A 25971-nucleotide genomic window follows, 5' to 3' on the forward strand; every position below is an offset into this window, starting at 1 on the left:
GAAGGAGAGGAAACTCTCCTTCAGGCCCTGGGATCCATATCAATGTGTAAAAGAAAGAATTAAAGTAAAAAATCGGGATATACTCACCCTCCGACGCAGCCTGGACTTTACCGCCGTAACCGGGAGCCGTTGTACCTAAGAATGCGCGCTTGAAAGGCCTTAGATGACGTCACGGCGCTCTGATTGGTCCGTAGCGGTCGCGTGACCGCTACGCGACCAATCACAAAGCAGTGACTTCACCTAAGGTCTTTCAAGCGCTTGAAAGACCTTAGGTGACGTCACTGCTTTGTGATTGGTCGCGTAGCGGTCACGCGACCGCTACGGACCAATCAGAGCACCGTGACGTCATCTAAGGCCCTTCAAGCGCGCATTTTTAGGTACAACGGCTCCCGGTTACGGTGGTAAAGTCCAGGCTGCGTCGGAGAGGTGAGTATATCCCTATTTTTTATTTTAATTCTTTCTTTTACACATTGATATTAATCCCGATACCGATTCCCGATACCACAAAAGTATCGGATCTCGGTATCAGAATTCCGATACCCGCAAGTATCGGCCGATACCCGATACTTGCGGTATCGGAATGCTCAACACTACTCGCGACCAATCACAAGCCGCGACGTCACCGCAGGTCATTCACGCGCTCATTCTTAGGAAGGAAGCCTGCCGGTTAGTACCAGGGCGCGTCCGAGGGTGAGTATATCAATATTTTTTATTTTGATTCTTTATTTAACACTTAAATATGGATTCCGATACCGATTCCCGATATCGCAAACATATCGGAACTCGGTATCGGAATTCCGATACCAGATTCAGAAGATCGCCTGATTCTGAAAATGGCCGATCCGTTTCGCTCAACCCTAGAATTTCCTGAAGAAGGGGTCGCACTGACCTTGAAACACGTTGAATAAACCACAGTCTAATTTCATTATCCTTTGGAACTTCATTATTAAAGCAGCGCAGATTTAACCCACACCTCTTACACAGTTTATCATGTCACACAGCCATTGAACGGCTTGTGGATCTGCAGCAGCCGAAATCTCTACATGCTCTCCATTCAACAAAATCAGGTGAGCAATTCTAAGAAAGCTCTCTTGGTTATCTGTAGGATAAGACCCTATTTTGCGCTTTGTGTCTCCACTTTTTGCCCTATAGTAATGAAGTCCACTTTGGCTCATACAACAACGGATGGAGCGATCTGACACTGATGTTCCTTGAGCTTGAAGTTCACCTTTAAACTGTTTACAAGATTTTCTGGGCTCTTTTGTCACCATTCGTATTATCCGTCTCTTTTCTCCTGCGGCCACATCCCATCCATGGAGGTTGGCTACAGTCCCATGGATCTTAAAATTCTGAATAATATGTGCAACTGTAGTCACAGGAACATCAAGTTGCTTGGAGATGGTCTTATAGCTTTTACCTTTAACATGTTTGTCTATAATTTTCTTTCTAATTTCCTGAGACAACTCTTTCCTTCGCTTTCTCTGGTCCATGTTGAGTGTGATACACACCATGTCACCAAACAGCACAGTGAGTATCTGTAGCTCTATTTTCAGGCCCACTCACTGATTCCAAGATTGTAGACACCTGTGATGCTAGTTAGTGCACACACCTTGATTTAACATGTCCCTTTTGTCACATTATTTTCAGGGTACCATCATTTCTGTCCAGGCCTATTTCATGAGTTTTATTTCTTTTTAAATTCTGTGGAAGCATGGTTGAAAAGCAACGTATGACTTTCATTTGTTCATTTTCATGGATCTTTAATTTATTATTACTTTTGTCAGATTCAAGTTATTTCAGTGACCGTTGTGCATTTTTCTGTCATTAAACGAGGGGTACCAACAATTTTGACCACATGTGTAAGCCATATAGATGAATATGTAAGCAGAGGACCATATAAAGACCCCCCACAGGCTGCCCCGAAGCATAAGAATGTCATTAACTGAAAGCTACAAATATAGATTAAACAACAACAACAAGACAGATTTTATCAACCCAGGTATCATTTTAATGAGTATAATGTCACCAACCTGACACTGATTGTTGGTCACTCAGCACAATCATGCTGACAGGTTCCCTTTAACCCCTTTATCCCCCAAGGTGGTTTGCACCTTAATGAACAGGCCAATTTTTACAATTCCAACCAGTGTCACTTTATAAGGTAATAACTCTGGAACGCTTCAATGGATCCCACTTATTCTGAGAATGTTTTAGTGTGACATATGGTAATTCATGACAGTGGTAACATTTTGTCTATATGACTTGCATTTATTTATGAAAAAACAGAAATTTGGCAAAGATTTGAAAAATTTTGCAAGAGATATGTCACAAAAAAAGTTATATATGAGCTGGGTACTAATCCAAGAGGAATAATGTAGTATTTAGCAATTGGATAAAACGTAACCTTTATTAGGTATAAATATATAAAACTATAAACACATCACATGAAAACAGGGGAAAAAAGAACCTATGTGCCAATGTGACCCTAACCAACACAGAATGGGGAAAGTAACCAAAAAAACAACAAAGAATATCTTACTGACAGTACTATCGGACAAATCTGCCGTTGAGTTATATAGCTGACTAATGATTTGTTTAGCGGTAAAATACCGTACTGTGTATCATGAACACACATAAAGTGTATATTGTAGGCCGTGCTTGATACTTTGGTATATTCACCTTGTGTTCCGTGGGTATACTCCACATACACTGTGTTCCAAATTATTATGCAAATTGGATTTAAGTGTCATAAAAATTAATTGTTTTGTTTTTCAAATAAACTCGTGGATGGTATTGTGTCTCAGGGCTCAATGGATCACTGAAATCAATCTTAAACACATGGGATAATTAGTTTTCCAGGTGATTCTAATTAAAGGAAAACTACTTAAAAATGATGTTCCACATTATTAAGCAGGTCACAGTTTTCAAGTAACATGGGAAAGAAAAAGGATCACTCTGCTGCTGAAAAGCATCAAATAGTGCAATGCCTTGGTGAAGGGATGAAAACATTAGAAATTTCCTGAAAACTTAAGTGTGATCATTGTACGGTTAAGAGATTTGTGGCTGTATCTGAGCACAGATGTGTTTGTGCTGATAAAGGCATAATGAGGAAGATTTCTGCCAGGCAAGTTCATCGGATTAAGAGAGCAGCTGCTAAAAAGCCATTACAAAGCAGCAAACAGATATTTGAAGCTGCTGGTGCCTCTGAAGTCCCTCGATCCACAAGGTGTAGGATCCTTCAAAGGCTTGCTGTGGTGCATAAACCGCCTACTCGGCCACCCTTAAACAGTGTTCACAAGCAGAAATGGTTGCATTGGGCCCACACATACATGAAGACTAATTTTCAAACATTCTTGTTTACTGATAAGTGTTGATCGACCCTGGATGGTCCAAATGGATGGAGTAGTGGATGGTTGGTGGATGGCCACCATGTCCCAACAAGGCTGCAACAACAGCAAGGGGGTGGAGGAGTCATGTTTTGGGCCGGAATCATGGAGAAACAGCTGATAGAGCCCTTTAAGGTTCCTGAAGGTGTGAAAATGACCTCTGCAAAGTATATAGAGTTTCTGACTGACAACTTTCCTCCATGGTATAAAAAGCAGAAATGTGCCTTCAGGAGCAAAATCATCTTCATGCTGACAATGCACCATCTCATGCTGCAAAGAATACCTCTGAGTCATTGGCTGCTATGGGCATAAAAGGGGATAAATTCATGGTGTGGCCACCATCTTCCCCTGACCTCAACCCTATAGAGAACCTTTGGAGTATCATCAAGCAAAAGATCTATGAGGGTGGGAGGCAGTTCACATCAAAGCAGCAGCTCTGGGAGGCTATTCTGACTTCATGCAAAGAAATACAAGCAGAAACTCTCCAAAAACTCACAAGTTCAATGGATGCAAGAATTGTGAAGGCGACATCAAAGAAGGGTTCCTATGTTAACATGTAACTTGGCCTGTTAGGATGTTTTGGAGTTAAATAGCTTTTTTGTTCAGTGAATGTGACCTCCTAATGCTGCAAATTCCACAAATGAGCATTTTCAGTTCTTTAAAACATATCAAATGTTTAGAAATTCTACTGTGCCTAATAATTTGGAACAGTGCATTTTGAGTTTTTATTCATTTTGGAGATTATACTGTTATCATTGGGAGGTTTCTTCAATAAAATTCGATGTATACTCTAACGGGTGATGACTTTTATTAGACTGACTGTCATTTGCACCAACCATTTAGGAAAATCAGAGAAAAATGTCATTTGCATAATAATTTGGAACATAGTGTATGTATAATAATACCTCGGTATATTAGCTTGATGTACCGTGGGTCTATTCCACATGTATATTAGTAATCATGGTAATGGTCATATATAATGGTTACTTAATCCAATTGGTCACAATATGACACCCTTTGCTATGAGTTAATCACCATAAACACATATCAATGTTCACTGACCATGACCACTGGCCCCAAATAATATCCAGACCATATAAATATCACCTTTTAACGGTACCATACTGCCCCATGAGCATTATTCATGGCAGTCATAGGTCTTCACACTCCCCTGATGAGTCCTAACGGACGAAACGCGTCGGGAGACGCCATTCTGAATAGAGGCGCCATTCTGAATAGAGGCGCCATTCTGAATAGAGGCATTCTTACCCTTTGAGAGATAGGATGATTCTCTCCAACGTTGGGTGAGATCTATCCACTTAATTCTGTTTTATGCAAAAACTGGCACACATTGGTGCCTGATGACAACGGAGTCTGTTTGAAAAGTATTTTGACCGCACTAATATGAACAAGGGGGATGCTCATGAATAATGCTCATGGGGCAGTATGGTCCTAGTTTGTTCTAATATGGTGACATTTCTTGGTTATGATTTGGTTTTAAGCCTCTCTTTATGCTGCTATATTTGCTGACAGTTATTTTTGTATGGCATGAAGTGCATATGGTACCGGTAAAAGGTGATATTTATATGGTCTGGATATTATTTGGGGCCAGTGGTCATGGTCAGTGAACATTGATATGTGTTTATGGTGATTAACTCATAGCAAAGGGTGTCATATTGTGACCAATTGGATTAAGTAACCATTATAATAAAACAAACCCAAAATGAAAGATAATAGTCTAATGTACTCCCACATGCTCACAACCACAGTGGGGGAGCTCACAGAGGAGACATATTTATAGAAACAGGAACACTCCAACTACCAGGAAAAAAAGACAAAAAATGGAGTACATGTCCAAAAGTAGTTACAAAATACTTTATTCAGTTACAAAAGGTAATAACAACCATATGTCAATTAACTTAATAAAACAATGCAAACAATTTTCAGAAAGGAAAGGGTAGCACAGACCAAATAACAGTGCAGCCCATACCTGATGCCATATATAAAGAAATCAAATGCAAAGTGCAATAAATACTGCAGGCACTGAACCGGGGATCACATGGGACCATATAAGAAGGTGCTATCAGCCCTGTACACAGGCTCGTACACTCACTAATCACGCAAAAAATCCCATACCCGAATTCTTACCCAATTGTTGGCGTCAGGACTGGACCACATCGTTGCCCCAACGCGCGTTTCGCGACGAAGCCGACGCGAAACGCGCGTTGGGGCAACGGTGTGGTCCAGTCCTGACGCCAACAATTGGGTAAGAATTCGGGTATGGGATTTTTTGCGTGATTAGTGAGTGTACGAGCCTGTGTACAGGGCTGATAGCACCTTCTTATATGGTCCCATGTGATCCCCGGTTCAGTGCCTGCAGTATTTATTGCACTTTGCATTTGATTTCTTTATATATGGCATCAGGTATGGGCTGCACTGTTATTTGGTCTGTGCTACCCTTTCCTTTCTGAAAATTGTTTGCATTGTTTTATTAAGTTAATTGACATAAGGTTGTTATTACCTTTTGTAACTGAATAAAGTATTTTGTAACTGTTTTTCCTAAGTAACCATTATATATGACCATTACCATGATTACTAATATACATGTGGAATAGACCCACGGTACATCAAGCTAATATACCGAGGTATTATTATACATATGTGGAGTATACCCACAGAACACAAGGTGAATATACCAAAGTATCAAGCACCGCCTACAATATACACTTTATGTGTGTTCATGATACACAGTACGGTATTTTACTGCTAAACAAATCATTAGCCAGCTATATAACTCAACGGCAGATTTGTCCGATAGTACTGTCAGTAAGATATTCTTTGTTGTTTTTTTGGTTACTTTCCCCATTCTGTGTTGGTTAGGGTCACATTGGCACATAGGTTCTTTTTTCCCCTGTTTTCATGTGATGTGTTTATAATTTTATATATTTATACCTAATAAAGGTTACGTTTTATCCAATTGCTAAATACCGCAAAAGTTAACAACATTTACCACTTTACATTAACACAATTTTTTAAACAATTTTTTTTTTGTTATAAAGTTATAAAAGTTAAAAGTTGACCCATGATATCTCATTTTTCCAACAAAATTTACAACACCATTGTTTTAGAGAACACATTGCATTGGAAGTAACTTTGAGGGGCCTATATGACAGAAGATACTCAAAAATTACTCCACTCTAAAAAATGTGCTCAAACCACACTGAAGAAGTTTATTAACCCTTCAGGTGCATCACAGGAATTTTTGGAATGTGGGAAAAAAATGAACATTTAACTTTTTTTCATAAAAATTTTACTGTAGACTCACATTTTTTTTTATTTTCTCAACTTGTTGTGCAATTTCTCCTGAGTATGCTGATACCCCATATGTGAGGGAAAACCACTATTTTGGCGCACAGCAGAGCTCGGAAGGGAAGAGGTGCCATTTGACTTTTTTAATGCAAAATTTGCTGGAACAGCTAGTGAACACCATGTCATGTTTGGAGAGCCCATGATGTGCCTAAACAGTGAAATTCTTCCACAAGTGACACCATTTTGGAAACCAGGCCCACAGCGGGCCCCTTCTGTTCTGCTCACTGAGCTCAAGCGGCAGGATTCTGCCGCCTCAGTAACTGATCGTGCGTCCTCTGACGCACAATCAGTTAAACTCTGTTGCCATGCAGGATATTCCCCCCACACGGCAACAGTTAACAGCCGCCAGCCAATCACAGGCCAGCAGCTGACATCGACGCGCACTTTGCCGACGTATGACATCACTATCATATGCCATAACGATGCTGCACGCCTCATCTGTATCAGAGAAGAGGCCACCACTGAAGCTCGGCCAGGTAAGGAAAACTTTTTTTTGTAAAGCCACGGTATGGGGCATATTATACTACTATGGGGAGGGAGGGAAGGGGGGTGCATTATACTGGTATGGGGCTGCGTTATACTATGGTGTGCATTATACTATGGGGCTGCATTATACTGCTATGGGTGTGCATTATACTGATATGGGAGTGCATTATACTTCTATGAGAGTGCATTATACAGCTATAGGGCTGGATATTACCACTATGGGGCTGCATTATACCGCTTTGGGGCTGCATTATACTGCTATGGGGGTGCATTATACCGCTATGTGGGTGCATTATACCACAATGGGGGTGCATTATACTATATATGACTATGGGGTACATTATACTACCATGAAGCCTCATTATACTGCTATATATGACTATGGGGTACATTATACTATTATGGATGACTATAGGGGTAATATGGAGAGACATGGGGAAGAATGGAGAGTCATGAGGCAGAATAGGGGAGCATGTGGGGTCCAGAATGTGGGATATTTTTACTGTAGGGGCTAATTAAAGGATATTATTTATGAGGATAATGTTTTCAGTGTGGGGGAGGAGAGGTCCTGTTACTGTGCATGGCGACACAGTCGCTTTTTTCTTCCTCTGGCATAGTATAGAGGTTGGGGAAAAATTGGGGAATGTGCTCTAGATAACTGTGTTATTTTCTACAGAGACAAGTCCTGGCTGGAACAAGTGATGGCAGTGAGAGCTGGATGAAGATGAAAAGCAAATATGAAGGACTTTAATTAGAGACATCACAGGTGAGTCGGTGTGCTACCTGTACACTGATACTATACACTGTATACTGTATACAGAGCTCCTGTGTATAATGTCACTGATGATCACTGTATTACTTGTACACTAACACTATACACTATATACAGCGCTCCTGTATATAATCTCCCTGGTGATCACTGTATAATGCCTGTACACTGACAATGTATACAAAGTACAGCTCTCCTGTGTATAAAGGCACTTATAGTGATATTATTATTGTGTTTTTTTCTATTAATAATCAGTATTGTAGTATTCGGTCACTATGTTGTGGTAATATGTGATTTGGTCATGGTGTGGTGGCATTTATTCCTTGTATTTGCTATTATTTGGTCACTATGTGGTGGTAATATGCGATTTGGTCAAGGTGTGGTAGTAATTGTTCATTGTATGTGCTATGATTTGGTCACTATGTGGTGGTAATATGTGATCTGGTCAAGGTGTGGCAGTAATTGTTCATTATATGTGCTATTATTAGGTCGCTGTGGTGGTAATATGTGGTCTGGACATGGTGTGGTGGAATTTTTTCCTTGTTTCTAGTATTATTCGGTCACTGTGGTGGTAATATGTGGTCTGGACATGGTGTGGTGGTATTTATTCCTTGTTTGTGATATTATTGGTTATTTTAAAAACTTAAAAATAAATAAAAATATATAGAAATTGTATTGGATATGCACATATTTTGGCCGAATCTGTGGCCGACTGCACTTTTATGCTTGCCTTAAAAGATAGACACCGCCAGATCATAGCCCAGACAGCGACCACAGTGCCTTCATCTGCCTCCTTATAGGGAATCTTCCGAGGGGGATTCCATCTGAATCACATATTTCAGAGATGTGCACAGGGCCTTACTGCAATCTTTGGGAGCAAATCAACAGTAGGTGAATAAGTGGTTTTATTAATTTTTACGCCATTCCTCGTGCGGTATAAGTGATTAGGCAACTTTATTCTTTGGGTCCATGCGACTACGGCGATACCAGATTTATATAGTTTTTTATGATTGGGTGCTGTAACACACTAAAACACGCTTTTTTTAAGCAAAAATTTTGGGGACTATAATTTTTCCATATTTCAGCCGACAGAGTCATGTGAGGGCTTATTTTTTGCGGGACGATTTTAACGTTTTTATTGGTGCCATTTATGGGCACATGACATTTTTTGGTTACTTTCTATTCTGATTTTTGTGAGGCAGAAGGAACAAAAACAGCAATTCAGGAATTGTTTTTTTAATTTTTTTATAACATTCTGCATGTAGTTAAATTGATAAGGCAGATTTATTTTTCGGGTCAGTACGATTGCAACAATACCACATTTATATAGTTTTTTATGTTTTGGCACTTTTGCACAATAAAAAATATTTTGTAGAAAAAATAATTATTTTTGCATAGCTTTATTCTGAAAGCTATAACTTTAAATTTTCACTGATGGAGCTGTATAACAGCTTGTGTATTGCGGGACAACATGACGTTTTCAGCAGTACCTTGTTTATTTATATTTGTCTTTTTGATTGTATTTTACTACACATTTTTTGTTTGGCGGTATGATGATAAAATATTGTTTTTGCTTTTTTTATTTTTTTTACAGTGTTCACTAAGGGAACAGTGTTATAGGTTCGGTTGTTTCGGACTCGGCGATACCAAATATGTGTACTTCTATTGTTTACAGTATATATTATTTATATATTTTTTTCAATAAAATATTTATCAATGGGTACATTGTCCCGCTATGGGACTTTCATTTTTTGCAGGAGCATCCATATGATTATATAAGCTGTCAGCGCTGTAATGACAGGCAAACTTGCTTCATCATGCTTTTGGTATCAACCAACTTTGCTAGCTCTGGTGACCCATGGTGTCACCATGTCAATGATAACAATACCACACACATGGGACAAATACCCTCACACTGTGACCAGAACACATATTACCACCACATAGTGACCGAATAATAAACACATATTACCACCACATAGTGACTAAGTAATAACACATACAAGGAAGAAATACCAGCACACCATGACCAGACCGCATATTATCAACACATAGTGACTGAATACTACAATACTGATCAATAATTAAAAAAACCACAATACTAAGTGCCATTTTACACATGAGCTCTGTATATACTGTCAGTGTACAGGTAATACAGTGATCTCCAGTGACATTATACTTAGTAGCTCTGTATATAGTGTCAGTGTACAGATAATACAGTGATCACCAGTGACATTATACATAGGAGCTCGGTATATAGTGTACATATAATACGGTAATCACCAGTAGAATTATAAAAATGAGTTCTGTATTTAATGTCAATCTACAGGTAATACATTGATCACCGGTGACATTATACACAGGAGCTTTGTATATAGTATACAATGTATAGTGTCAGTGTACAGGTAACACACTGACTCACCAGTGACTTCACCAGTCCTTCATCTTTGCTTTTCTTTTTCATCCAGCACAGACCACCATCACTTCTTCCAGCCAGGATGCGTGGTTGCATAAAATAACATATAGTTACATAGAGCACCTCTTCCACAGCACATTCCCCACTTTTTCTTTTATACTACACAGCTGAATACAGACATGCACCCACCATTAATACATAATTAGATATTATAATAAATATATAAATTAATTAGCATCTATACTCTTTCCCCCAATTTAACACCAGACAATGCATCAACGCCCCCACTTTGTACTTCCCGATCCCATGATTAATTAAATTTACATGCCCCTTCCACCCCAATTCATTATGTTATATCTTCTTTGTCTCCCACTCCCACCCTCTATTCATTATTAACTGCTCTCCCCCATATTCAATACATAATTTACTCTCTCCCACCCTCAATTTATCAATAATTCCAGCCCCACCTCAATTCATCATCCTTTGTTGTCCCCCACCCTCAATTCATCATTTACTGTCCCCCATCCCCAGTCTCAATACATCATCATTTACTCCCCCACCCTCAAAATTCATCATTATTTACTTTACCCCTGGTCATCATTTGCTCCCCAAACCCCACCCTTAATTCATAATTTGCTCTTCCCATCCCACACCTACAATTCAATTGCTGTCCCCGACCCTCTAGTGTCCTCATAAATGCTGGCACGTACGCAATGATGCCATCGCGTACGTGCTGTCACCTGACCAGAAGTCCAGAGAAGGCAGAAGGAGCCGGAGTTGCACAGCCATCCAGGTTAGATGGCTGTGGAGATCCGGGAAAGCTCCCAAGATGTGCGCCACAGGGCATAGCACTTTATTGCACGATGTGCCCAGTGAGTAGAAGCACAACGGGGGGACAGACTGGATCCGGGCCCCACTCTGTACTGCTGCTCACCAGGCCCCATACAGCAATAAGGGCAGTAATGCTTTGATGGTGGCCCTGGATATCCCGTCTGCCTGCATCCCTAATGCTTCCAATCCTCGTATACCACGTGCCTTACCTGCTGCACCAAGGCCCATGGGCTTGGAGGATACCTCACCAGGGGAATAGAACATCTCTATTGCCTATGATTACTGCAATTTTTTCGGATCTCAGATAACAGTAAATCTTTATTAAAAACATATCCAGTCTCGGTGTCATTGTCGCCTATCCACCTGCATCTTACAGTCAGGCGACAAGAATATAGTACGCAAGCAGGAGCAGATAGCACAGGGACTGAACCAGAGTAGATTTACAATATATTTACTATATCTAGTATTTATAGGTTCTGGTGCTGTCCCATTGACCAAAGCAGAGAGCTGAATACACCTGCTGGACGGCACACACACCCATACTGACTGGATGGCACTACAGATCCCAGCCACTTGAGTTTCAGTGGCTGAACTGAACCTGTGTTGTTCAGAGCTTCTGGTCCCAGTGTCTTGTTTGTCAAATGTGCCGCCCACAAAATGAATATAGCTGTGCCTGGTGACAGAAAACGACATCCCAGGCGATGGCTATGGAGGAAATGTGACATCAGTGGTATAGGCAGATACAGTATAAATAACTTTTTTTTATCTGCTTGTGAGCCATTTCTACCCCTCTCCCAGCCTCATGAACTCATCATCCACTTTGAGAACAGCTCAAATCCATCTTGGTCAAAGCAAGACAGGCTGCTAGCTCAATGAGGTTTCAGGTTAGAGAGCACGTTAGACTGTATGTGAAATGAGTGGAGGGGAGGAGCACTCAGCACAGTGAGTGGCCAGACAGACTCAGGTAGAATTACAGGATTACAGGCAGATTGTGCTGTAGCTACTAGCAAATTTATTTCACTCCAGTGTTGGATTCACAGCCACACAGCCCAGTAGTGCTGAATAATGTTTCCTATGCTTCTGCTACTTCTGTATTTGTGTTACAGAGAAAGAAGGGCAGGAAATAATCTTTTGTGGGAACTGTATATGGGAGACATCATAGCAGCTAGTCTCCACACTGTACACTTACTCAGAGACATCTGAAAATTGTTGATACAAAATACAGAGTGGAAACTTCATGAAAATGCAGGATATTATAGCTGTAAATATTGTTAATGATCACACATTTATATTTATTATACTTGCTTATATTGCACCAACAAATTCCACAGCGGTTAATAGACATTGTCATATCTGTCCTCATTGGAGCTCACAATCTAAATTAGAGAACTTGAATAAGTGTCTGAACATTCATTAACTTAATTATACTCCAATCTGCATTAAAATGATGAAGTTATTAGTAGACAAACATGTATCCATACCCACAGTACCAAGTGGGTGTGTAGAATTGCACCCATAAAACCAGTAGACAAGTGCCTTCACAATAAAGAGAAGAACACTAAAGGTACCTTCACACTAAGCGACTTTCCAGCGAGAACGATGACGATCCGTGACGTTGCAGCGTCCTGGATAGCGATCTCGTTGTGTTTGTGCAGCGCCCCAGAGTTCTGGTCGTTGCAGTGCTGTGGCTTCGCCGCTAAGGGGAGCCATGGTACGTTCGATGGCACCGAAGGAGTTCCTCCAATCAGGTATCACAGACACCAATATGTTTCACAGCTGGGCCTCCGGGGGGAGCTAAGGGTGCTATTCATTAGGCCACTCCCCACCATAGTGGGTAAACTGGGGGTCAGGCAGGAAGTTAGAGAGAACGCTGACGGGATTGAACGGAGCAACACCCTGTGGCAGGGGGTGTTGTGAAGGGAGAGACTGTAGGGTCTCTGCCAGGGGTGGGATCCTGGCAGAGGCTTGGCATTGAAAGAACGTAACGGGTCCGCGCAGGCTCCTGGAAGCGGCGGGACTCAAGAAAGGACTAGAAGCGAGACAGATTGTGCTGAGTGAGAAACGAGATCAAGCAGAAGGAGAATACCAGCAGGGGTTGTGCTGAAAGAGGCAGCACCCTGCTGAGGCGCAATACCGGTGGCCGGAACGCCGAGGGAGTGGATTAGAATACAGCTTCAAGCCATACTCCAAACAGCGGCAGGACAGTCGGTCTCAGGCAGGCTGTCTACCACATATCACCTATGAAGTCTTGGGGGGCAATTGCGGGAGAGGGGCGACTCTAGGGTCCCGGAAGAACTCCAGGCCTACCTGACAAACGGGTGCCATTCCAACCTGAATACAGGGAAGGGGTGGATTACAGAGGAACATCAAATCGAGTTGTGAGGGAACTTAAGAAACAGACACAACCGTTGTGGGGTTACTTTCCGTGAGCACAGCAGGGAAGGACTACAACACATAGCGCTAGAAGGAAGGCACAGATTTCCACCTGAGAGGAGAACTCTGGAGGTGCCATTGGACCGGCTGGACTTGCGTAGCCTGGTGAACCGTGTTCCGGACTGAGGACTCAGAGATCTCCAGTAAAGAGGTAAAGAGACTGCAACCTGGTGTCCTCGTTATTTACCGCGACTTACACCCCACAACCGTACCGCTACCATTACTACCACTTATTGCACCGGACGTCCCCCACTGACGGACAGGGCCACGGACCGGGTCTAGCCACCGTGACAACCCCGAGACTGAGAACTAGAGGCCCGGCTCCGGGTATCCCCTCGGCCCTGCGGCGGTGTGGGGGCGCTCCAACTTGGCGTCACGAACAGGATCTACTTAAGCCTGAAGAATCAGGTCATGTGTGCCTAGAGACTGTGATTTGTTGTGCTTGGACTGTACTTTATTGTAAGACTGTGCTGCGCCACTTGCCGCCAGAAGTTCCCGCCAAAACCGCCGCCATTACAGCGCTAAGGAGAGCGCAGGAGAAGAAGAAGGGCGTGGAAGTGGGCGTGAACAAGCTGAAGAGCGCGAAAGACAATGGCCGCCCAGTCTAAATATCTCGGCCCCTTGAGGACGTGTCCGTCAGCAGCCGAGATCCGCCTCCTGATCCTTAATGGTGGGCAGAGACAACGAAAACGAAACCGCCCACGAAGAAGAGAGCGGGAAAAGGACCAGGAAGAAGGAGCGAGCGACATGGAGGACGCCATGGCGAGCCGCCCGGAGCCGGAGCGTGGGGTCGGAGCAGAGGACTCCCCCAGCCACCCGGAGGGGCACCGCAACCAGGCCTCCACCGCTGATGCTGAATTCCTGCAGGCCGGAGTGGACGAGCTCAGCGACCGACCCCGGCGGACGCAGCTGAGCACCGAGGCCGGGTGGAAGAAGGCCATCATCAGGAGCCTCACCGGACATCTGTCGGCAGCCTCATCTGGTCCGGAGCAGGGAAGAAGTCCCAGCGCTCCGAAGCTGGAAAGCAAGGCCCTGCCGGAAAGCGAGGTGCTGCAAGCAGAGATGACAGCGTCGCAGAACAAGGCCCTGCAGCCAGCGTTCCAGACCCCAGCGGAGACGGAGCAGACCGGCACCGGAGGAACCGCATCTGAAGCAGGTAGGAAGAGCCACCCTGCCCTGACGACCGACACCACCCCAGCGACTGCTAGTGCCACAGCTGCTGACTCCGTTCCAGTGACTGATCTTGCAGCAGCCGCTACCTCTGCTGCAGCAGATGCCCATACTCAAGCTGCGCAGACCTCCATCGCTGCGCATGATTTAATCGTACATGAAAGACGGATTAACGGCGTTTGTCCAGCACTGGGTGTAACCCTGGACCTCACTTTGCCCAGGCCAAGAAGGGTTAAGTGCCAGGTGCAGCCCTGGAAGCCGTCCAACTAAGCCTCGGAAACCTGAAACTGTAAATAGTTAACTGCTTATTTCCTTGCTGTTTTGCTGCTAAAACCCGTCCTGGGTTAACTCTTAAAGGGATCCCTTTGTTTACCCGGGATCCCTATTGCTTTTTATTTTTGCTTTCACTTTCATTTTTGCTTTTTGTTCCACAATGTTATAAAAACTGCAGAAATCATGGACTGTGCATGATTCGAACTTTCTTTTGTAAATAGTTTGCACCTTCTTAAAGGTGCTCCCTACTGGTTTTAGCCAAAGACACTTTGCGAAGATATTTGCCCTATTGGTTTGAGCCAAAGACACTTTGTGAAGATACCTTTCCTACCGGTTCTAGTTAAAGACACTTTGCGAAGATACCATACCGGAACCTTTGCGTGGGCTGGTAGGCTGAGAAGACGAGCTACCTCAGAAAGACTTGGTCCCCTCTTAAAGGGGATGTGTGAAATTGAACTTGAGAAAGATACTGTTGCAGAACAGTAATGTGATAATGAAGCTTGAAAAAGAAATGTAACTGTTTTACATGCTAAGTTATATGTGTTGAATTTGTTGAAATGTGAAATCTAAATAATGTTTTGGAGAAAGAAAAGATGCAGAGAGCCCGTAGGGGTAGAGATAGAGATCTGCATAGCTGAAAGTAAGGAAGTAATGATGAAGGTGAGGATAGAAGGTCAACCCTGCGTCCCCATAGAAAGTTACTTTGTTACTAAGGACAGAAGGCGAACCCGTAGGGGTTAGAGAGTGAGTCCTTAAAGGAGCCGAGTAGAGCGGGCTCAGAGTTCTTTAAACGAAAGGAATGTTATGTCTATACTATGTATAGTAGTGAAAGGCAGTAGGCCCTGGCTGAACGGGGCGGTCCTGTAAAAGAAAGGAGAGGCAGTAGGTCTGGTGCCATAGGGACAGGCGGTCCTGCAGGTTCAAAGTAGGAGAATGTGAAGTTACCTTACCCTGTAATGTGATTATAGGAAGGCCTTTGGTAAACTAAGAGTGTATGTTTCTTAAAGGCAATGTTAATTTATTGTTCCAGAATTTGCACTAAGTAGAATACCCGGTTGGGTAACAGGAGTTATGCATAGCCTGTAATTTATAATGTTGACCATGTTTGTAACGTTAAAAGTGTCCTCACCTCCCATAAAGGGAAGCTTGTTCAAGTATACTTATCGTTTTGCACTCAACAAAATTGTATGTCTTTTTGCTAATCTGTATTGTTGTTTTTCTTCCCAGTCCCGGAGTACTGTGTTTAACCAGGGGGGAGTGCAGCGCCCCAGAGTTCTGGTCGTTGCAGTGCTGTGGCTTCGCCGCTAAGGGGAGCCATGGTACGTTCGATGGCACCGAAGGAGTTCCTCCAATCAGGTATCACAGACACCAATATGTTTCACAGCTGGGCCTCCGGGGGGAGCTAAGGGTGCTATTCATTAGGCCACTCCCCACCATAGTGGGTAAACTGGGGGTCAGGCAGGAAGTTAGAGAGAACGCTGACGGGATTGAACGGAGCAACACCCTGTGGCAGGGGGTGTTGTGAAGGGAGAGACTGTAGGGTCTCTGCCAGGGGTGGGATCCTGGCAGAGGCTTGGCATTGAAAGAACGTAACGGGTCCGCGCAGGCTCCTGGAAGCGGCGGGACTCAAGAAAGGACTAGAAGCGAGACAGATTGTGCTGAGTGAGAAACGAGATCAAGCAGAAGGAGAATACCAGCAGGGGTTGTGCTGAAAGAGGCAGCACCCTGCTGAGGCGCAATACCGGTGGCCGGAACGCCGAGGGAGTGGATTAGAATACAGCTTCAAGCCATACTCCAAACAGCGGCAGGACAGTCGGTCTCAGGCGGGCTGTCTACCACATATCACCTATGAAGTCTTGGGGGGCAATTGCGGGAGAGGGGCGACTCTAGGGTCCCGGAAGAACTCCAGGCCTACCTGACAAACGGGTGCCATTCCAACCTGAATACAGGGAAGGGGTGGATTACAGAGGAACATCAAATCGAGTTGTGAGGGAACTTAAGAAACAGACACAACCGTTGTGGGGTTACTTTCCGTGAGCACAGCAGGGAAGGACTACAACACATAGCGCTAGAAGGAAGGCACAGATTTCCACCTGAGAGGAGAACTCTGGAGGTGCCATTGGACCGGCTGGACTTGCGTAGCCTGGTGAACCATGTTCCGGACTGAGGACTCAGAGATCTCCAGTAAAGAGGTAAAGAGACTGCAACCTGGTGTCCTCGTTATTTACCGCGACTTACACCCCACAACCGTACCGCTACCATTACTACCACTTATTGCACCGGACGTCCCCCACTGACGGACAGGGCCACGGACCGGGTCTAGCCACCGTGACAACCCCGAGACTGAGAACTAGAGGCCCGGCTCCGGGTATCCCCTCGGCCCTGCGGCGGTGTGGGGGCGCTCCATTTGACATGCAGCAGCGATCTGGATCCCGCTGTGATATCGCTGGTCGGAGCTAGAAGTCCAGAACTTTATTTCGTCGCTGATCACCCGCTGTCCATCGCTGGATCGGCGTGTGTGACGCCGATCCAGCGATGTGTTCACTTGTAACCAGGGTAAACATCGGGTTACTAAGTGCAGGGCCGCGCTTAGTAACCCGATATTTACCCTGGTTACCACTGTAAAAGTAAAAAAAAAAAACAGCACATACCACATTCTGATGTCTGTCACGTCCCCCGGCGTCCACAGGGTTACGCGCCGCTGCTCAGAGCTTCCTGCACTGACTGTTTCAGCGCCGGCAGTAAAGCAGAGCACAGCGGTGACGTATCGCTGGTCGTGATCGTTGGTAAGTCGTTTAGTGTAACGGTACCTTATGAGTAGCAAAAGGATGCCAGTGTGCACAAATTATGCTATTCCATGTATTACCCTATCCAATAGCACAACTTTTTGCCAACTGGCATCTTTTGGCTAGTCTGTACTATCGAAAGGAGATTAGCATCAGACCACTTGCACTTTTGACTTTAGTATGCCCACCAATGAAATTTATTTTCCTAATTTATGAGAAAGAGGTGACCCGAAGGCCAAAAACATTTTTCTTCTAAATCTCTATCTATTTAGTGCTGTAATCTAAACTATTTTCTAATATACTTGCATTAAAGGGAACCTGTCACCAGAAAAATACACTATTAACCTGTAGATATGGAGTTAATCTGCAGGTTAATAGTGTTCCTAACCCGCCCAGCGCCTGCATGTTAGTAACAGAGAATATATAGAATACTGGGAATACAGAGTGGCAGCTATAACCGCACCCCCGTCTTTGACTGACACTGGCTCTGCCTTGTTGCCGGCTGTCAGTCAGGGCTGGGGGCATGGTATTTTCAGCGGTGATTGAACCCGCGACCGTGCCGCCTTCGTGACTGAATCTGAATGCTATAGGGGAGAAATAAGTTATTTTCCTTCCCGCAGTGTTCAGCTATGTGCAGGCTAATAATGCTATTAATCTGCAGATTAACCCCATATCTGGAGGTTAACAGCGTTTTTTTCTGGTGACAGTTTTCCTTTAAAAATTCCTTATTGTTCTCTGTCTAACTGCTATTGTATTTTTTCCCCTACTTTTTGTGTGATGACACTTTGTTTGAGAATCCCAGTGCATGAAGGGATCCTCAAATGAAGCATCTTCATGGAACACAGGCGGCGATCACTGTCAGAGCCCCTGCTCCCCTCCCTGTCATCAGTGAAAATTTTTTCAGGGACTAGGTTAATCCCTGCTCTGTCCCTGTATGCTGTGCACAGTGCAATGAGCACAATAACAGTGCGCTTTATGTTGCCAGCTAAGATAAATAGTAACAACGTGGCAACACAGAGGAGAGAGCACTGTCAGTGTGCAGTGTCAGGGTACTTGGCAGGTAGAGACTATCCCCAGCCAGTCACATAATTTGTGGAAGTGGCACTGTTTTATGCAAGCCACTAGGTATTCTGGCACCGCACTCTCACAGTGAGCTCTCCTCTGTGTTCCCAACTCCTTACCACTGACCTGAGATGCCAATACTGGGATTTTTTTATTCAAGTATGTTAAAAAACAGGTTGGATTATAGCACTAAATAGGCATTTAGTTGAAAATTTCTTTGACCTTCAGACCACCCTTTTAAGTTGGTGTTCTTACTACTATATCCATCTTAACTTCTGATTTTCTTTTTGATGTTATGCTTTTAAAAAAAAAAATCTGTTGTGCATGTGGGCATAACTGTGCATCCTGCGCTGAGGTGAATGTGTGTGGAAGGAGCTCCCTCCACACTTGGCGATGCAGGCTGTGGTACATTGTCAGCATTTTGTCTCTAAAAGCGGCAACCAAAGCTGACTTCTGATCACTACTGTTAACCATTTAGATTCCACTGTCGATCTCTAACAGCGAGATACTGTATGAGGAAAGTAAAATAGTGGATGTCATTACGGTGCTGCGACAGAGAAGAACAGCCAGACCAGATGAAAACAATGATCTAATCAACACTATGCATGTTAGGGAAGGTCAGTCTCTTTCATCAGGTGAGTACAAACACTGGGCATCACTATTGAACTTATGTGGTGTCCTGCAAAGTCTGGCGTCACAAATATATTTGACCTCTGATGGTGTAAGAAGCCAGCTCTTCAGCCATATTTACACACACATGTAATTAGTGTATGGGCTACTGTAAAGTCTGGCAGGTAGCAGCCCCTTCAGGAGACCTACCAAGACCAGGAGAAGCAACCGTGCCCCCCTGAGATTGAGTGGTGCTGGAGATCAAGGAGGCCTGCCAGTGCCTTTACTGTGGTCGCTGTTGGGACTCCAGAGAAATTTGTGCAGTTGCATGGGATATAGTGTCCTGTGCGGTTCAATAAGTGCCCAACTGCCAGATGACGTCAGGTAGGGATCAAATTAGAGATACCTTAATACTATCTTTAGTTGCCAGCAGTAGGAAGAGAGCTTAAGTACTTTCCTGTAAGCCTGAGGTGCTGGGGATGCCAAGGTCCAGACTGAGAGGAGATGTATTTATATGATCCTTAGTTTTCAGTGGTGGGAAGAGAGCTGAAGTACTTTCCCGTAAGCCTGAGGTGTCGTGGATGCCAAGGGCCAGGCTGAGAGGAAAGGTTTTAGTGCACGTACTGTATAGTGCTATATGCAGGGGGAGTGAGAAGAGCTACTACACATTGACACAAAAGAACTGTGTTCATCACACCATGAGGGGCTGCTGGCTCAGTGTACTGCATAACTGTGGAGAGCTGTAATTGTTATCAGCAACTGGTCCAGTAAAAGCAAGTTTTTTTGCTATTGCACCTGAGGTCTGGACATTGCTTATTGAGATGGGCTTATCCTGCATCCCTTTCACAACTTCTCCCTTTTTATTCTGCTGAGGACACCACCCTCCCTTGCTGGCGAGACCACCATGACCATTTGTCGTCATTATGCCCTGGTTCGGTGGAGGCCGACCCAGACATATAGGTCAGTCGTAACATACTAATTACAAAAGCCAGCAAATGCTTTATAAAATACAAAATATAATTACCGCAATGTCACAAAAATATATAATTGAATAAAAAGTGAGAGATTGCTACACTCTGATGTGGTCAAACCACCTGAAATCCCTCAGTGACCAAACGGTAAAACAATCAAGTACCCTAAGGCCTCTTTTACACTTCTGTCATTAGGCCAACGTCACAATGTGTTGTTTTGGAGAAAAAAACGCATCATGCAAAGTTGCCCGCAGGATGCGTTTTTTCTCCATAGACTTGCATTAGCGACGCCTTGCGACGTATGGCCACACGTCGCATCCGTCGTGCAACGGATGCGTCATGATTTTGCGGCCAATCGTGGTGAAAAAACGTTCAATGTAACGTTTTTTCGTCCGTCGGAACCGCCATTTTCGACCGCGCATGTGCGGTCGGAACTCCGCCCCCTCCTCCCCGGAATTCATAATGGGCAGCGGATGCGTCTGAAAACTGCATCCGCTGCCCACGGCTTGCGACGGCCCCGTACCAACGGAAATGTGAAAGAGGCCTAAGCTTTGCCATCACATAAAATATATCACTACTCAGCATTTACATGGAGCTGAATGGGAGTGTGTTACATGATGGAATTGTTATTGGAAACTAATATGTATAACCATAGATCAATGTATAGTAATATATATTAAAATACATATTAATCACACACTTTACCCCCCCTTCTACTACGAAAAATAAAGACATTAAAATATTTTAAAATATCATATTTGGATAAAGATTAGTTTATCAAAATATAAAATGAATTAACCCATATGGTAAACACAAAAAAACTGAAACATCAGAATTACATTTTTTGGGGTAACCATACAGCCCTAAAAAATACAATAAAAATCAGTCAACATCATAGGTTGACTGATTTACATGATTTACAGTACATAATCAAAATTGACAGATCATCACATAAAAAACAAGCCTGCGCACAGCTCTGAAAATCAAAACTCTTACGGCTCTCGGAACATGGCACCTTAAAAAACATAACAAAAAGAAAAAAACTATGTAATTTTGACATTGCCATAATTGTACTGATCTGGAGAAATATGTTGGCAGACCACTTTTTACCATAAAATGAACGCTGTATAAGAAGATAGGAATTTAGAGTAGAGGGGAAAGGATATGGATTTTTTTAATTGATGTACTGTATATTAGAAAATTGCTTAGTTTTTTTATACATTAAGTTTTGGACAACCCCTTTAGGACTTTTACTGAGCTTTTTTGTCACTTTGAGTGTTTAATGTATCTGTATCAGGGTGACTGATAAATTTTTTTGGAAATGCATGTCATTTTATGTCTACTGTTCTCCTTGATTTGATCCCAGGTCGCACATGTCTAGTTGGAATGTGGCCAGACGTATGCATATCGTATACTTGCAGTCACATCACCGCAAGGTTTCGCCGCCTGCACTAGAGAATCCTGACAGCGCATGCTGCTTGGGCTCTGAGAATTCACAAGCCAGCAGTCACATAGAGTGACAACAGACTTTCATGCCAAACCTGAATAACCCCTTTAATTTTATAGAAACCAATGAGAAAAACAATGGCTACTAGGCTCAGAAATTAAATGAAACCTAGCAAACAATTGTGAAACTATATAAAAAACAAATGGCATTCACTTTAAATGGGTCAATCAGAAAATTAATGAAGCAGTGGAGTGCATGTGGGACTATTACTACAAACATAGTACTCTAGAGCCTCATCCTTGGGATCGTTATGTGTTTCAGTGGATGGACTTTCAGCGATCAATAACTTTACACCTATCCTGTGCATAGATGAAAAGTTGTTATGGTGGCCGACCCCTACATGCTATCTCAAACCATTATCTGTATAGCTTTTTCTTATGTTTTTCTTTGCCTTAGTATTTTTGCATATAATTTACAAAAGCCAATACAAACTGACCTGTAGATCCTCACCCTCGGCTGGGAGAGTCTCACCACTTGCTTCATTGGGGCTGTTTTCTAGCATGGAGGTAGGAGATACCTGACTTCTGTCTAGACTTCTGTATGATCTCAGCTCTGCTTGCAAGTTTGTGAGTTCTGTTTTCAAAGCACTGACATTATAAAGAAATACAGCTGTAAGGCAGGAGAAGAGAAGAATGATGAGCGGAAGACTGGCAGCTAATATAACTCCCTTTGGGTGATGATGGCAACAGTAGTAAATCCGTTTTTGCTCGGCGGTAGGTGGAAGATAATTTGTTGATGTGCTTTCTGCATCCATTCTCAACTTCTTTATGGAATATCTAAGGATTTTCTTATTTGGCTCCTTGTTAGAAGGGAAATATTCCAAATTCACATCTTGTGCCAGGGCAGAGAGATGTATCCAGAGGGATTTCACTTGCATTACTACTTTGGTTTGTCATTTTATTGTATCTTATTTCTTTCCTGTTCCATTTTCGCTTTACAATTGTCCCTTTGTATTCTGTTATGTTCGAATGCATTTCTATTTGTGATCGTCAGGAACTTCTTCTTTTTAGAAAGGAAGTAATATTTAATGATATTTAGAGGAAGACATGCATGCCATCATCTCTTTCTCTATTACTGATTGTAGGCTAGTCATTTACAAGAACATATCCACAGCTCCTTTAAAAAAAATATTGAGTAAACGCGGAAATAACATTAAAGCAGTTCCCCACTTGGGAAATTTTCTTTTGTTTCAAGGATTTCCTAAAAGGGAATCTGTCAGGTCCCTCGTGACCCCAGAACCACCAGCAGTTGTGTCTGAATATGTAAATACCCTGACTAACAGCCCCTGTATTACATTACACACAAAAATAGATCTTTAGAAAAAGTATTTCTGAAATCCGGTTATGAAATGTAAATGAGGCCTTTGACTAGTAGATGGGGTGTTAGTGTCCCCAAACTAGTCAGCCCACTTAAATATTATCGCTCCCACAGGTGCCAACCATTAATCAGCCTTAAAAATATAATGACCAGATTAGACTTTGCCAAAAAAAATCTAAAGAAGCCAGCCCAGTTCAGGAAAAGCATTCTTTGGACAGATGAAACTAAGATCAACCTGTAACCGAATAATGGAAAGAAGAAAGAATGGAGAGGGCTTGGAATGGCTCATAATCCAAAGCACACCACATCCTCTATAAAATATGGTGTAGGCAGTGTGATAGCATGGACATGCATGGCTTCTAATGGCACTGGGTCACTGGTGTTCATTTATGTGACTGAAGACAGAAGAAGCCCGATGAATTCTGAAGTGTGCACGGTTATACCTTCTCCTCCTCAAATTCAACCAAATGTGGCAAGGTTGATTGGACGGCGCTTCACAGTACAGATGGACAATGACCCAAAACATGCTATGAAAGCAATCCAGGAGTTTAAGGCAAAGAAATGGATGATTCTGCCATTGCAGAATATATCAGGAGGTCTGAACCCCATACTGCATGGGGTTATTCACCGAATAATGGCGACCACAAAAAAAGGTCTGATTTCCCATTTATTTCTCGCTCCTCTGATCTGATCTAGCATATCATAGGAGAGAGAAATGGGGTCCCTCGAGCCCCCCGGTACCTCCAGTGTCCATGGACCCTCTGGCTCCATCCCATGGCCCTGCGTGTCATCTTCCTGGAAGAAAATGGCGGGCGAATACGCAGTGCGTCCACCGAGATCTGACAACAGGGACACCTGGCAACAATAGATTTTTCCTTTTGGTTCATTTTGATCACTATGATAGACTCTATCACAGTGATCAAAATGGAAAAAATATGACATCAAACCCCTCTTGTATTTTTTCCATTTGTCCATTAGGGTTAGGATTGGGACTAGGGTTAAGGTTGGGGCTAGGGTTAGGGTTAGAGCTAAGGTTAAGGTTGGGCTAGGGTCAGGGTTGGAGCTAGGGTTAGAGCTAGGGTTAGGGTTGGGCTAGCATTGGGCTAGGGTTAGAGCTAGGGTTGGGGTTAGGGTTTTGATGATGGGGTTAGGGTGGTGTTGGGGTTAGTATGGTGGGGTTATGGTTATGGTTGGGATTATGGTTAGGGATGTGTTGGGCTTAGGGTTGTGGTTAGGGTTATGGTTGTTGTTAGGGTTGGGATTAGGGTTACGGGTTTGTTGGGGTTAGGGTTGGGGTTAGGGCTGTGTTAAGGTTGGAGTTAGAATTGGGGGGGCTCCACTATTTAGGTGCATCAGGGGGTCTCTAAATGTGACATGGCACCCACCATTGATTGCAGACGATTTTGCATTCAAACAGTGACTTTCCCTTACACAAGGAGTATCGGTGTACTCAGGGGAAATTGCATAACAAATTTTGTGGCCCAATTTCTCCTGTTACGCTTGTTAAAATAAAAAAGTTTGGTTCTAAAGTAAAATTTTTGGTGAAAAAAGTAAAATGTTCATTTTTTTCCTTCCACTTTGCTTTAGCTCTCGTGAAGCACCTGCTGAAGGACTAATAAACTTCTTGAATGTGGTTTTGAGCACCTTGAGGGGTGCAGTTTTTAGAATGGTGTCACTTTTGGGTATTTTCTATCATATTGACCCCCCAAACTCACTTCAAATGTAAGGTGGTCCCTAAAAAAATGGTTTTGTAAATTTTGTTGGAAAAATCAGAAATTGCTGGTCTATTTTTAACCCTTATAACATCCATTCCTAACAAAAAAATTGTGTTTCGAAAATTGTGCTGATGTAAAGAAGACATGTGGGAAATGTTATTTATTAACTATTTTGTGTGACACAACACTCTGCTTTAAGGGCACAAAAATTACAAGTTTGAAAATTGCAAAATCTTCAAAATTGTTGCCAAATTTCTTTTTTTCACAAATAAACGCAAGTCATATCAAATAAATTTGACCACTAACATGAAGTACAATATGTCACGAAAAAACAATCTCAGACCCAGAGGAATCTGTTGAAGCGTTCCAGAGCTATAACCTCATAAAGTGACAGTGGTCATAATAATAATGGCGACCACAAAAAAAGGTCTGATTTCCCATTTATTTCTCGCTCCTCTGATCTGATCTAGCATATCATAGGAGAGAGAAATGGGGTCCCTCGAGCCCCCCGGTACCTCCAGTGTCCATGGACCCTCTGGCTCCATCCCATGGCCCTGCGTGTCATCTTCCTGGAAGAAAATGGCGGGCGAATACGCAGTGCGTCCACCGAGATCTGACAACAGGGACACCTGGCAACAATAGATTTTTCCTTTTGGTTCATTTTGATCACTATGATAGACTCTATCACAGTGATCAAAATGGAAAAAATATGACATCAAACCCCTCTTGTATTTTTTCCATTTGTCCATTAGGGTTAGGATTGGGACTAGGGTTAAGGTTGGGGCTAGGGTTAGGGTTAGAGCTAAGGTTAAGGTTGGGCTAGGGTCAGGGTTGGAGCTAGGGTTAGAGCTAGGGTTAGGGTTGGGCTAGC

The 25971-nt window shown here is 43.2% G+C and overlaps 1 protein-coding gene across 1 annotated transcript in view; it reads right to left on the bottom strand.

Moving 5' to 3' along the window:
• TNFSF13B (TNF superfamily member 13b) overlaps window positions 1-22964 on the bottom strand; it is a 173657-nt gene extending 150693 nt beyond the window's left edge. Inside the window, 2 exon segments of the mRNA XM_077297025.1 lie at window positions 22505-22874; window positions 22876-22964. Of these exon segments, the coding sequence (XP_077153140.1) occupies window positions 22505-22874; window positions 22876-22964 (459 nt within the window).
• Window positions 22965-25971: the final 3007 nt, after the last annotated feature.

This window comes from Ranitomeya variabilis, chromosome 3 (assembly GCF_051348905.1).
Source record: "Ranitomeya variabilis isolate aRanVar5 chromosome 3, aRanVar5.hap1, whole genome shotgun sequence".
Taxonomy (NCBI): Eukaryota; Metazoa; Chordata; class Amphibia; order Anura; family Dendrobatidae; genus Ranitomeya; species Ranitomeya variabilis.